The sequence below is a fragment of the Gobio gobio genome (assembly GCF_949357685.1).
Source record: "Gobio gobio genome assembly, chromosome: 4".
NCBI lineage: Eukaryota > Metazoa > Chordata > Actinopteri > Cypriniformes > Gobionidae > Gobio > Gobio gobio.
The window spans coordinates 39,448,411-39,463,343 of NC_137100.1; the positions used below are offsets into that span (position 1 = coordinate 39,448,411).

The window sequence follows — 14,933 nt, forward strand, 5'->3', positions numbered from 1 at the left end:
TGATTCCTCACTCCAGAGAACACGTCTCCACTGCTCTAGAGTCCAGTGGCGGCGTGCTTTACACCACTGCATCCGATGCTTTGCATTGAACTTGGTGATTGAGCTAATCTAAAGGCCACACGAAATTTGGAGGTCTGTAGCTATTGACTCTGTTGGCGACTTCTGTGCACTGTGTGCCTCAGTATGCGCTGACCCTACTCTGTGATTTTACGTGGCCTACCACTTTGTGGCTGTGTTGCTGTTGTTCCCAATTGCTTTCACTTTGTTATAACACCTCTAACACCTCTGACTGTGTAATATGTAATAGTGAGGAAATTTCACAAATGGACTTATTGCACAGGTGGCAACCTATCACGGTACCACACTTGAATTCACTGAGCTCCAGAGAAAGACCCATTGTTTCATACATTTTTGTAGAAGTCTGCATGCCTACGCTTGATTTTATACACCTGTGGCCATGGAAGTGATTGGAACACCTGAATTCAATGATTTGGAGGAGTGTCCCAATACTTTTGGCAATATAGTGTATGTATATTTATTTATTTATTTATTATCTTCAGCTAAAAAAAAGTCAAGACAATTAGGATGTGGTTAAAGCTAAACTGTGTAACTTTTTTAGTTTATTCTTAGCTAAAAACACTTAGTTCTTTCAAAAATATATGTGCTCATTAATGTAAATTTACTTCGTTCAAGTAATAAAGTATTCTCGTAAGTTTATAATATGCCATTGAAAATACATACTGGTGAGGGGTTCGAATGCGGGTCGCCATGTTGCCCCTCCATCTTGAAAGTACATTAGCCAAAGAGGGACATACCCGTAAATTCAAGCTTCGCCTTTCGCGTTTTAACACTCGATGGCACCGTGTCGAATGTGGACGAGGTCGAGCTGGAATTCATGTTAATCTTGGACTAAATCGGCCACCGTAGGAGTTAAAACGAAATTGGAATTGAGAGGAACAGAAACTAATATTCACTGGATGGTCATATACCTTTTCAACGCTAGATGGGGGAAAATTTCACAGTGTAGCTTTAAGAAACAAATGGTCATGGGTTTAGGTTACGCAAAACAGATCTGAAGTTTATAACTGGATCAAGCTAGTCATGAATGTAATCCCTATCACAGCCATTGCTCAAAGATGCGGACAGCAATTCTGGGAACCACAGTAATATGATCACAGAACTATATAAAAACTAATCATAGAAAAAAATAGACACTGTGGAGAAAGAACAGACTTTATTTCTATTTGTCAAATCCGACAGATCTTAACAATTAAATCACTTAAGTTAAAAAGCCATTACATCAGAAGTTACCTTGGAAGTACCTGCAACAAAATAAGTAACAACATGTTGTCCTATACACAAGCAATTCTCCACAATTCTGACCGTTTGCTTATGAGAAAAGAAGACATTCATAAATTAAAAACTGTTACATTTTATTATGTACAAAGAATATGTTCAAAATGACATTCTATTGGCATTTCCAACACATCTGATATGCCTCATTGCACATTCCCTTAGAAAAGTAGTTTAGTTTAGTTTGAGGCTGTGGTGCTGCAACATAATGTAACATATAAATGATACAGCTTTTAACAGACAGCACACCAAGCATGTGAGTAAGCAGTTACTCTACGTTTTTGCCAGTCTGACGAAATTGTGAAAAATGTTAAGACCATTTAATACTGAATACGTCACATACAGTAGCTTACGCAACCCTGTGTCAGAGCTGGGGCGCTGAGATGGGGATATCCGGGAAGGATTCACTTCCTTCTATTGGGACAGAGCATGGAGCTGTCAAAACTGAGGATTTTAAAGTGCATTAAAACAAAACGTAATATTATTGGCAAACACATCCTGAGCTTCATTTTGAAATCTTATATTGTGTAATGATAATTTCAGTCAAATTTCAGTAGCATTGAGTAAACAGTCCTAGATTAAAGAAACTTCAACATGAAAATTCAGTCACCTATGACATCACACCCTGTTGTAACTTCTGATGAATTATTGTAATGCCTGAATTATAACTTCCAAAGCAAAGGTGTTGAAACCGGAATATATCTGTAACATCAAATCTTTTCCCTCCTATAGTTTCCAAAGAACATGATTTAGTGGCTAGCGTGAACATGACCATTTGATTGTTAAGTATTGAGTATCTCGGAGGTAGGAAGCGAGTTGGAATGTAAAAAGAACTCGTGAAGATTAGGCTTTCAACATCATCATGTTTCAATTACCGGTATTCATAACAAAAAAAAAGTGCCAACATGCATGATTTTATCACATTTGTAGTGTGAATTTGTCATGATATAGTTGAGTGGCAAAGAAAGCTTCTTTGAACATGCAGACACTAAGTGCAAGCCTTATTTTTCTTAGGCAGACGTCAGTAAAGAGATCTAACAAAGATTTTGAATGAGAGTTTGAATGTGTCCTGCTTGATGCATTATGTATTTACCTCTGCAATACTGAGAAAGGCTTACGTCACTGTCCTTAATCCCACTGACAACAGAAACACGCATATCACCAGCACACATGAATGAAGCTTGTTCATGAATGTTAAATATGCTTTATGTGTGTGACTAATAGATTTATTCACCTAATAAATAAGACCCTTTCCTACACTAGGAGAACTCTGTCAGTCACAGATCCACAGAAATGCTCACAAAGTGCTTTGTGACAAAGACAGAAAGTAAGCGCAAGGCGTGACTGCCATCCACACGTTGGTCTTCATCACCTACAGTAGAGCAACGAAATAAAAAACAAAACCTATCAATAACAAAGTGAATGTTTCATTCCTGTATTTAATATATGGGTGATTCTTCAACTACGGTAGTTGTTCTGTCCCCTAGGATGATTTAAATGTAAAATATAAATAATTGTATTTTTTTTGGTAAAATCATCTAAGGGACAGAGAAGCTCCCGTAAAATATATATTAAAACAAAAACATCAATGTTGTGTTAAAGGATAGATTAGAATAGATCTAAACATACTGTATAGTGTGTATTAACCATAACCCTAATTTTTAACAGGTTAAATTTAGATTAAACTATTATTAATAGATTTAAGGAAAGAGTTAAAGAAATAAATAAAAAATAAAAAGTGTTTAAAGGGTTAGTTCACCAAAAAATGAAAATTATGTCATTATTAGCTCACCCTCATGTCATTCCAAACCCTTAAGACTGTCGTTCATCTTCTAACACAAATGAAGATATTTTTGATGAAATCCGAGAGATCTCAGGTCCCTCCATTGACAGCTATTTAATTAACATTTTCAATGCCCAGAAAGGTGGTAAAAACATTGTTAAAATAGTCCATGTGACTCCAGCGGTTCAACCTTAATTTTTATGAAGTGTCGGAAATACTTTTTATACGCAAAAAAACAAACAAAAATAATAACTTTATTCAACAATTTCTTCACGTCTGTGTCAGTCTCCTACTCTGTTGACGTAGTAAATACAGTACAGCGCTTCCGAGTTAAGTCAGAGCTACGCCAGAACGCCGCCTTACCATTGGCTGAAGCTGTTCGCATGAGCACCACGACGCATGAGTGTGATGCTGACGCAGGAGCTGGCCCATGTAAACTGCGTAGGAGACTGACACAGATATGAAGAAATTGTTGAATAAAGTTGTTATTTTTGTTTGTTTTTGCACAACAAAAAGTATTCTCGTCCCTTCATAAAATGAAGGTTAAACCACTGGAGTATGTGCTGTGCTTCAAGCCTATTAAGCCGATCTACTAAAAGATCTAGATGAGGGAGAAGGCATGACTCCTGAGGCCGTTAAAGAGCTCAGGCGGGCAACTGACTTGGCGCTGAGAGCAACCAAGCACACCGCCCGCGCAGTAGGCAGATCCATGGCAGGAATGGTGTCAGTTGAGGGCCACCTTTGGCTAAATCTTACTGACATTAAAGAAAAAGAGAAATCTTTTTTATTGGACGGCCTATTTGGAGAGTCTGTGACTGCGGTGGTCGAAAAATTTAGAGCAGCAAGACAACAGACCACTGTGTTTCGCCAACTCATCGAGGTTTGGTCGAGCAGAGATAGATGTTTTTGCTTCGAGCACAACTACGCACTGCCCGCTCTAGTTTTCCCTGTCACCACCGTCCCCTCTGGGGATAGATGCTCTGGCCCACACATGGCCCAGGACCAGTCTCTTTGCTTTTCCAACGATTTGCTTGCTGCCAGCGGTGGTGTTCAGAGTGCGATTGGACAGGGTGAGAAGTGTTGTTGGTGGCCCCTCATTGGCCCACTCAGATCTGGTTTTCAGACCTGGTCAGTCTGTTAGTCGGCCCAGCCTGTTGACACAAGCTCAGGGAATGATCCGGCACCCCTGTCCGGACTTATGTAAGTTGAGGGTATGGCCCCTGAGCGGGGCGCGTTAAGACGTTCTGGTCTCTCTGAGGAGATTACTGATACCATTCTTAACTCAAGAGCCCCCTCCACGAGGCGTCTTTATGCCTTCAAGTGGAAGCTGTTCGCCCTGTGGTGTACATTACATAATCTGGACTCAGTTAGTTGCCCTATTGCATCGATACTGGGGTTCTTACAGAGTTGCTTTTCGGCAGGGTCGGCCCCAGCCACTCTGAAAGTCTATGTGGCAGCTATCTCTGCAGAGCAGAGATACAGATGGTGGGTGGTGGGTGCTCTGTTTGGATGTCACCCTCTAGTTTCTCGGTTTCTGCAAGGGACAAGACGTCTTAGGCCTTTCCGCCCTGCACAAATTCCTTCATAGGATCTTTCTGTCGTCCTGGAGGGATTAACAGGTGATCTTTTTGAGCCTGAAAAAAGTTTCTGACCCTTAAAACCGTTCTTTTAATGGTGTTGTCCTCTCTAAAGAGGATAGGGGACCTGCAGGCCCTGTCCCGAGGCTGGTTAGAGTCGTCCTGCGACCTAAGCCAGGTTATATTCCGAAGGTCACTTCAACTCCTTTTCGTTCCTAGCAAGTAGTCTTGGAGGCTTTTCCCCCACCTGGTACAGAGGTTGGGAGCAATGAGAGGCCCCCTGGTCTGTGCCCGGTGCGGGCGTTAAAGATCTACATCGACCGTACAGCCCAGTGGCGTAGATCAGAACAGATATTTGTTTGCTTTGGCGGTAAAAACAGAGGAGCTGCCGTCACCAAGCAGAGAATGTCTCATTGGGTGGTTGAGGCTATTTTGGCGGCCAATGAGGCGCGTGGGCTCACTTCGCTTCTAGGGGTACACGCTCATTCGACCAGAGGAATGGCGTCTTCTCAGGCTCTCTTTAAGGGCTCTTCTTTGGAAGATATTTGTGTTGCGGCAGGTTGGTCCTCTCCAAGCACCTTTGTCAAGTTCTACGGTTTGGACGTGAAGATGGCTCCTGGCTCCTAGGTTTTATCTGCTTGAGCGGACACTTTCCACTGTCTTCCTACACAGGGAACCAAGGTTACATATACGTAACCGAGACGATTTCATCAAAAATATCTTAATTTGTGTTCGAAGATGAATGAAGGTCTTACAGGTTGGGAACGACATGAGGGAGAGTAATTAATGACAGAATTTTCATTTTAGGGTGAACTAATCCTTTAACAAAACTGTACTAAATTATTTGTACAATTTGTAAAAAAAAATTATAATAATTTTAACAATGATTCACTTTCCCCAAAACTAAGTTTCTATTTGGTCATGATGGAAATGAGAAATAAAATGAGTAGAAATGTGAAGCAAGGGCAGCAAAATCTCAATTTTATATATATTTTTTCCACTTTGATCTAAGATCAAATTAAACCATTACTAATCTAGTTATTTAAAATTTTCATTTTTATTTCTGAGGTTTTATTATTTTTTAGTTCAAGTTAAGTTAACACAATAAGTTAATTAGTAGCTTATTAACAAGTCCAAAGCTTATTTCATATTTTTGTTTGAATGTCACTATAGTCATGTTTCAATCACACACACACACACACATGACTGATGCGTGAGGATGTGATTAATCAGTCTGAATCATACCAGTGTGTACCATATGCTGATGAAACACGTCTGGTATTAATGATGTTCTTCGGAACAACATGAGAGTGAGCAATTAATGACAGAATTTTCATTTTTGGGTGAATTAACCCTTTAACTACAGGCATTCTATAAAAAAAAAATTTTTTTTTTTAACTTGTCTAAATACTTGTATTCATCTTTTTTTTACTCATATGAAATTTAAAAAACATTTTCATGAAATTATTTAGTTTGAAAAGCATGTTTGTGCTATTAAAAAAAAAATCAATAACACTTGATTTGGCATTTTGTTATACAATGCAAATACATTAATTCACTTTGTTTACAATTTTCAGGATTCTTTGATAAATAGAACGTTTGAAAAAACAGTAATAATTTGAAATAGAAATAATTTGTAACAATATAAATGCTTTTACTGACACTTTTGACCAATTTAACGCTTCCTTGCGGAATTATTTAGAAACAAATTGTATGGGCCCCAAACATGCATCCAAGTGTAGCTTAGTGTTCAAATAGTTTTTTGAGCTCACTCCTTGTGAGTCTTACCATTTCAGAGGGCTCTGGTCTCTGCCTCTATCTTCCTCTCACCATGCGTGTCAGTGTCTGGAGGGCTGATGGTTTGCCGCACTGCAATCTCTGGCCCACCGCCATAAATACTTAACAAGTACTGCCACGTTTCTTCAGATATCTGCCCGTAGTCTGCTCCTGCAAACCAAACCATAGATAATGAACTATATACAAACACAAACACACACACACACACACACACACACACACACACACACACACACACACACACACACACAGACACACACACACACAGACACACACACAGACACACACACAGACACACACACAGACACACACACACACACAGACACAGACACACAGACACAGACACACAGACACACACACACACACACACACACACACACACACACACACACACACACACACACACACACACACACAAATCAGACAAAGTTTTGACACAAGATGAGCCACAGACTTGTCAATTTGTAGACAGGCAATACCCTGTTTAAGCTGGATATGTCCACCTTTCATTACTGCAATCTTGCTGTTGTCAATGGGGCCGGGGGGTTCTAAACCATCAGAGAGAGAGAGCGCGCGAGAGAGAGAGAGAGAGAGAGAGAGAGAGAGAGAGAGAGAGAGAGAGAGAGCGTGGGAGGAAGGGAGGAAAAGAATAATGACCTTTACAGTGCATAAGCAAACATTCCCTTGAAAATACAGAGGGTGGTCTTGGCAGAGCTGACAAGAAATCCTGAGTCAATATTGCCATGTTGGGCTGGTCGGGACACTCACAAACAGAGGGATGTTTTGAATGCGTTTCAGAGCCACAGTGTTTATAATTTTTAAGGAGTACTATAGCATCAGAAAAAAATTACACACATCACCTAATGTGACATGGACTTTTGTAATGTATTTTACACAAAGCCTTAAAAGGATAGTTTCCCCAAAAAGGAATTTTCTGTCATCATTTACTCACTCTCATGTCATTCAACTTGTATGCATTTCTTCTGTGGAACACAAGAAAAAGGAAGATATTTTGAAAAATGTCTCAGTGGTTTTTGTTCAAATAATGAAAATAACTTATTTTGTGTAAAGACAAAAAAGAAAGTCATACAGGTTTTTAACAACATGAGGACAAATTCTAGGTAAACTATCCCTTTAAAGTCAGCATTAACTGGAAAATGCATCGACTTTTCTTCCCCCACAACTTTATTGCCAAGACCTTGTGCTGGTTTACACGTCAACAGGGAAAAAATTTTTTTATAATGATGTGCATGGATAAATTACTTTTATTAAATACTGCAATTTTCCATTAAAAGAACAAGAATTGTCAATGTTTATTTCATAGTGACCTTTCAACTGTTCTAATACAAAAAGAAAACAGTAAAAAGCAGCTGTACAATATAAACAGAGACTTAAATTCCTCCCTCAGACCAGTGAACTAAATTGCATTATTAGTTTTGCTGCATATTTTTTTAAATAATAATAAAATAAGCAGTATCACATGCTTGTGAGTTTGTATGCGAGTGTACCGTTGTCTTTGCCCTTGACAAAGTTCTCCCATTCTCTGAACCACTGCATGCTGATACACAGGATGACTGTAGGCGCTTCTTCAGCCTGAAACTCTTTATTTAACTATTGACAGAGAGAGGAAAAGAAACAGAGAGGGATATGACCACTATCCACTTTAAACTCCCTATAAACAATCTGAGTGTTTCAGTACTCAGTATAATAATTATAGCTGCATTTAATTTTGATGTGCCCCTGGAGAAACTGAGGAGTTTCATACATGATGTCCACATTTTTCCAAAGCTTCAGAACATGTCTGTTTCAAAGCTAATATACACCTGATAAGATTCCAGTGCAGATCACATACTTGATCTGTTCAGTATGCAGTCTGTTTTTCATCAGTTCTCTGGCTTTACGAGCAGCAAACGTTTCCAAGAACATTATGCTCCTTCCAAGAGGAGTTTCCACACTACGTTACCTAAAATGCTGCATATCTGAGTGGATAACTTAGAAGAACAGTTCTTTTACTTTTAAGTGGGCTACAAAAATTGGCAACATATTAAACCTGCAAGAGCAAACATGAACGGTATTTCTTTTCTCTAAAATTAGAGAACTCTGATCTGTGTGTGTGAAGTTATTTGTTCACCTTGATGAAGGTGTCTATCTCCACCTTCCGTCGTTTAGCTAAGGTTTCGATCTCTACTTGGCAGATGGCACAAACATATAAGTGATTCACGGCTGGGCCTCCCCCAAACCTGTGAAAGACATGAAGAAATGTTCAAAGTATGGCCAGTGAAAAGAGCAAACACACATCTCAACAATGTTTACATTGCACTGCTGGTGGAGTTCCTTGAACATGACATCAGATTTCTCGAACCGACAGAACTCCATACACATCTTGTGAGTTCAGGGTTGGACCGAGGTTTTGTTGACTTCACCAGATCAAAAGCTAAAAAATAAGCCCATGTTGCACTGAGGTGATAAATGTCCTGAGGACTTCCTAAAGGTCAAAAATGTGCATTGCGATACATGACTCACCTGTTGTAGAGATATTCCCACACATTCTGAGGAAGGATCACGACCAGATCGTCCACATAATGGTACTTAGTAGGAGGGATTCCTGAATAAAATCATACCCGAATTAAGTTAAGTTTTTACAGCTACAGCAAGTGAAAAAGATTCAAAAATATCTACCAATGTGTAAACCATAGGGGGCATAACGGGTTGAAAATGTGCTATTTGCCACAACTGCCAATAGTGGGTAAAATGAGTAAAAAAAATAAATAAATACAAGTGATTAATAATAGGATTATTTTGCTGTTCACTGTATCAATTGTTGTAATATAGTTTCTACATGAAACTTTGTCTCATAAAAACATTTACACGCTATATTTGGTGGCTTAAAGCAATTAATAGTTCACATATGAGTCATCACATGAAGCTCTAGAGGAGGGGGGAAAAACTAACTTCAGGCATCCTAGATAAACTTTGGTGGTCTTTTTTCCACTGAGAAAGAAGTTGTAAGAAAATGTGCAAGTTGTGACAGCCACATAATGGGCTCAATTCTTTACATGCAGACAGAGGAGAAGAAATACAAAATTGTAATACTGTATGTCACTTATGTCAATCAAAAAAAACAAAACAAAAAGAAGTGAGGGTCAGATAGGGGTCTGTGATTATGTACTGTCTACGATAATCTAGTAATTGTTGTTTTAACAATGTGTAAGCTGACATTGTTGAGTATGTCACTCACTTTGCAATAGTGTTAATTCTGTCACCTATTTTTAATTTAGTCTTAGTCTTGTGCCAAATGTCCTTGTTAGTTTTAGTCATATTTAGTCATTCAGATATCTTTTTTTGTTAGTCAAGTTTTAGTCGACTAAAAGTCTTATCATTTTAGTCTAGTTTTAGTCAAAAGACACCTCAAGGTATCTTAGTCAAGTTTTAGTCGACTAAAAGTCTTGTCATTTTAGTCTAGTTTTAGTCAAAGGAAAACTCAATATATTGTGTGGCAAAATAAGTTACATAAAATATAACCTGCATAATGTGCCACAACACCATAGTTTTTGGAATTCTTTATTTTAACCTTAATTAATACACTAATTGTAATATAAATAATAAAAATATTAGAAGAAAAAATGTTTAAAGTGGTCATTAATGTCCTTTTTCGTCAACAATAATGCATGTTAATTTAGTCTTAATCTGCGTTTTTGGACATTGGTGCAGTCTCGTCATCATCTCGTCTTCGTCATGGAAAAAAAGGTTGTTGACGAACATATTTAGTCTCGTCTCGTCTGATGAAATGAAATGAACACTACTTTGCAAAATCCAAACAAAATCGTGCCTTGAGGGTTACATGATTTCACTTTTCTAACTTTAGCTAGTGTGTAATGTTGCTGTTTGAGCATAAACAACATCTGCAAAGTTACAACGTTCAAAGTTTAAAGCAAAGGGAGATATTTGCTTTTAAAGAAATCAGTTTCTAAGAACTACAGCAAACGGCCGGTAGGGACTACAGACATTCCTCCAGGGCTGCTGACATCACCAGCCTCAATATTTACATAAACCCCTCCTCCGAGAATATTAAATAAGGGGGGCGAGGCCATTTTGTATTGCTGTGGGGAAGAGTTGTTGTGGTATAGTTAGTAGGCTGGAGTGTTGTTGCCGCAATGCCGACGAAACGCTGTTTTTTTTCATCAGGATTGCAGGTCCACTTTGTTCAGCCTTCTTAGGGACGGGGGTGCGTTGCAGTGCGTTTAACATACAACATGTTATGTGCATGTGTGTATGAGACAGAGGGGAACAGGTCGCATTTGCAGCAGATATACTGTATGCTGCCCATCATAAATCAAAGCACGAGACAGACAGGGGTCGGAGGAGAAGACCAGAAAATATGACATAATGGACAATATTCGTCTGTATTTGCAATACACAAGCCGCGGTTCAGCTGCGCGAGACAAACGCTGCCAGTGTGAGCGCACAACGGGCGCGTGCGGCTCCCGCTGCACATTTCACGGAGGAAAGCTTCCACAATCTTTGTGAATTCAATGCAGGATTCGCACAACGGCTTGTCCTGAAAGATGGATTTAAAAACAGAAGCTGTTTACGAGCCACAACCTGTAAGTATGATTTATTTTTCGTCAATGTGTTTTCCTGTAATAGTTTGTATTATTATTTGTACGTTGTAGCAAGGAAGTAAACAAATGACAACGCTATTTGGCTCTGCAAACCAGTTTGTTAAATGCTCATTCATACTTAACGTTATCCGACAAACACCTAACGTTACAAACTTTTTTTAAATCTCAACAGCGAACTTGGAATTAGTGTAAATTATTCTTTGATTAGAGCTTTTATGTATTGTTTATCTACATGCTTGTTTATCTACGGGCATGCTGAACATGGTTCTGTGTTTGATTTGGCTACTATAGTTTAGTGTTCGTTTTGGGTTAATAGTTCTTGTGACAGACATTTGGCTATAATCATTAAAAAAATACAAAAGAACCGGTGCCATTCAGTAGCGATCACTATAGATCCGCAGTCTTTACTCTTGAGGACTGAACAGCTTCTGCTCGATCATCTTCACTAAAAACGATTCGGGCTCAAATTGGTATGGTTTTATTGACGCCATTGTTTCTAATACTACCAAAGCACAGTCTACCGGTAAAGGTAAGGGGCGTGACGTTTCCGACAAACGTGCACTAGGCGGTTAGCGAATCACAACACACTGGGCCAGCTAACCAATCTGAGCCCATTGCGTATTTTTGAGGGACCGGCTTCATAGAACCCGGAAACCATCAGACCGTTTTTACAAGGAGGGACAGAGCAGTGTAGAATAAAGGTAAAATATATGAAAAATAATGAATTTTTTTTTAAACGAAGCATGAACACGTTACAGTGCAACCCACAAACACAATCAAGCCTTCGAAAGAATGTCTTTTACCACCCCTTTAACTGTGTGATTGTAGCCTATTAGAACGCAGTTAAAAGGTCATCGAAAATAGTCCAAAACAAAGTGAGCAGAACTATTACTTGTCTCTTAGCACAAGTGTCACATATTCCCTGTGTGTTTGTGGACTTTTATGTTATTTCCTGTTGTGTGTTTTGCTCTGTAGTTCTTTGTAGTTTTTCATGCTGATTTAGTTCAGCCTAATGTTACTGAATGAAACGTCGACCCAGGAAGTGCTATAAGACTGCAAGCTTTGGGGGTGTTGATGGACTCAATCTACTTCATCTGTGTTTTGATCATCGTACTTAATCTGATCCAGACGTATTGAAACTATAATGTCGTGATCATATTGTATTCGCAGGGTTGCCAACTCTCATGCATTTGGCGTGATACACACGCTTCCAGGCTCTGTCTCACGGTCTCACTCTGCCCAACTTAATCTTACGCCAAATTGCCAAACCTGCTTTTGATATTAAACAAAGTCTAAGCTTTTAAATTTTGTTTAAGTTTTAATACAAAATTCAAACAATAAATATCGTTTTGGCACACTTAATGAGGCACAACAAAAGCCAGAGCCGTTGCGACATGCTCTCATCTCCCGGCGACGCACGCGGTCACATGGTTCATGGAGCTCTCAATACTTCTAGCGCTGTGTCAATACATTTGAATGGCTTAAGCGGATACACAACAGCTTCACTATACAGATGTTTGCAGAAAGTTTCGGTAAACAGTATAGCATAGTGTGCATTGATTATTACGTCAACCATATTTACAGGATCATTTTATTATGGAGAGTGATAGAGATCCAACAGTTAACATTAATGTTACTGTTTTTCTTGTATTTAGCCCTCAGGTATTCCTTACTAATTGGTCACACTCATACTTATTGATGGTCAAATGTGACCATACACCTTTCAATTAAATAAATGAATGTTCTATATTTTAGTTCAATAATATTTATTGAATATTTTGAGGAGATCTTTTGGTTCTAAATACTATTTGTGTAATAATTATTGTCAATTAATGACCACTTAAAATATGTTCCTTCTAATATTTTTATTATTTATATTACAATTAGTGTAGGAAATAAATTTAAAGGAAATAAATTAAAAACTATAACACTACATTTTAATTTGAATTGTGTCACTATTATTGTGTGAGCATTAATAAAAAGCTTTGTAAAAACTGAATTTGCAGTTTCTTTTACACGTTTGCATTTTCATTTTAATATCGGCAGTCTTGCTTCGAGATTGTAGTGAAAATGAAATGTCAAATCACCAATTGCATTTTATTTTTCAATTTGACAGGGATGATGCATTGTCACTGTGAAAATTAAAATTAAATCATTTAATTTAATTTTCAATTATGTCACATATTTTACATACAGTTCCCTTTCGTTCAGTCACTACGACGTACATTAGTGACTAACGAATGGGGGTTTCGCTTAGAAGCCAATCATCTTCGAGAATTCAACAGCGCCCAATGGCAGTGCCAATGCCATGGGCATGCGGAATTTGCATGCGTAACTCCGCCCCACCTCGTGGGTATATAAGGAAGTACGCTGGCAACATCGCATTATGTTTCTGCTTTGGAGCCAAGAGGATCTCTTCACTCCTTCAAGCCTGATCTGAGTCTTCGACAGCTTTTCGAGACGAGCAGCTTTCCAGAGGCGTTGGTGTTACGGCGCGTTCCAGTGATCATCATACTGCCTGCCTGCTGATCTGCGCAGTGGTCCGCTAGACAGCTGGTGTGTGGTCCCTGGGCGCTTCGGCGTTCTCTGCGAAGCTTCCTCTCCTAAAAGAGCTTACACGTGACGCGTCCTTTTCAGGATGTCTCGTCCGTGTACTTCTGGGTGTGGCCGGTTGTTATCTCCCTCTGATGGGCACAAACACTGTCTGATATGTTTGGGCTTTCAGCATGCTCAGACAGCGTTTGTGGATGAGTCATTTTCCCACTGCGGGAACATGACCATCGCGGTGTTGCGGTCAAGACTCCATGACCTTCCTAATGAAGTGAGAGTCCCCTCTACCACACCCCGATCTACTGAGTCCCAGAGGCCCAGTACTTCGGCTGGTGGTCAGGGTGACCTGACGGTTACGGTGTGGAACAAAGCCCCGACGCTCATGCCTCGGGCCACACCCCCGTCTTGCACACTGCAACCCGCGAGTGTCCAGACGCAGATCGCGGGGCCGGCTCCTGCCCCCTCGCGCATCTCGTTTGGCGCTCCGGAGGAAGATGCGATGTCGGTCACCGCATCACAAGGTGGGCTCGAGTCCTCTGAGGATGATGACTCGGCTGTGCTGCCGCCTTCGGGCGCGCCAGCATTGCCCGAGTCGGACCCAGAGCTGACAGCCATGTTGTCTCGGGCAGCCGCGAGCTTAGGGATAGAGTGGAACCCTCCGCCCTGTCCCGAACGCTCTAGGCTCAATGATTGGTTTTTGGGAGCGCGCGCTGACAACCGTCAGTCCCCGCCCCCAATACCTTTCTTTCCCGAGCTTCATGAGGAACTCGCGCGGTCCTGGAAGTCCAAAAAAAAGAAGGGGTACACTGGGGTCCCCCCAGTTGAACGTTCTGTTTCAACCTGGCGCGGTGATCCTAAGCACCCCTCCAAAGCCTGTCGATTCACATCAACCTTGGTGGCGAAATCGCACAGAGCCGCGGGGCAAGCTGCCGCTTCGTTGCATGCCATGGCGATCCTTCAGGTCTACCAGGCCAGGATCCTCAAGGACATGCACGAGGGTGGAGTTGATCCGGGGCTCTTAAATGAGCTGCGTGCCGCCACCGACCTCGCTCTCCGGGCGACGAAGGTGACCGCACGCTCCCTGGGTCAAGTGATGTCCACAAATGTGGTCCAGGAGCGTCACCTGTGGCTGAACCTGGCCGATATGCGGGACACCGAGCGGACCCGGTTCCTCGATGCCCCCATATCCCAGGCCGGCCTCTTCGGCGGGGCGGTTGAGGACTTTGCCCAACAGTTCTCAATCGCCCAGAA

At 40.5% G+C, this 14,933-nt stretch overlaps 1 protein-coding gene across 3 annotated transcripts in view; it reads right to left on the reverse strand.

Annotated features, from left to right (window-relative positions):
- Positions 1-1,217: 1,217 nt before the first annotated feature.
- Positions 1,218-14,933, reverse strand: part of usp20 (ubiquitin specific peptidase 20) — a 37,654-nt gene continuing 23,938 nt past the window's right edge. For 2 of the 3 annotated variants that reach the window (XM_079815185.1, XM_079815186.1), the window contains exons 20-25: positions 9,034-9,115; positions 8,642-8,750; positions 8,019-8,121; positions 6,990-7,058; positions 6,502-6,660; positions 1,218-2,725 (exon numbers count right to left, since the gene is read on the reverse strand). In XM_079815185.1, coding sequence (XP_079671311.1) covers positions 6,506-6,660; positions 6,990-7,058; positions 8,019-8,121; positions 8,642-8,750; positions 9,034-9,115 — 518 coding nt within the window. In that variant the 3' untranslated portion in view covers positions 1,218-2,725; positions 6,502-6,505. The remainder of the gene's footprint in view (positions 2,726-6,501; positions 6,661-6,989; positions 7,059-8,018; positions 8,122-8,641; positions 8,751-9,033; positions 9,116-14,933) is intronic. The other variant, XM_079815187.1, reaches the window with a different exon arrangement.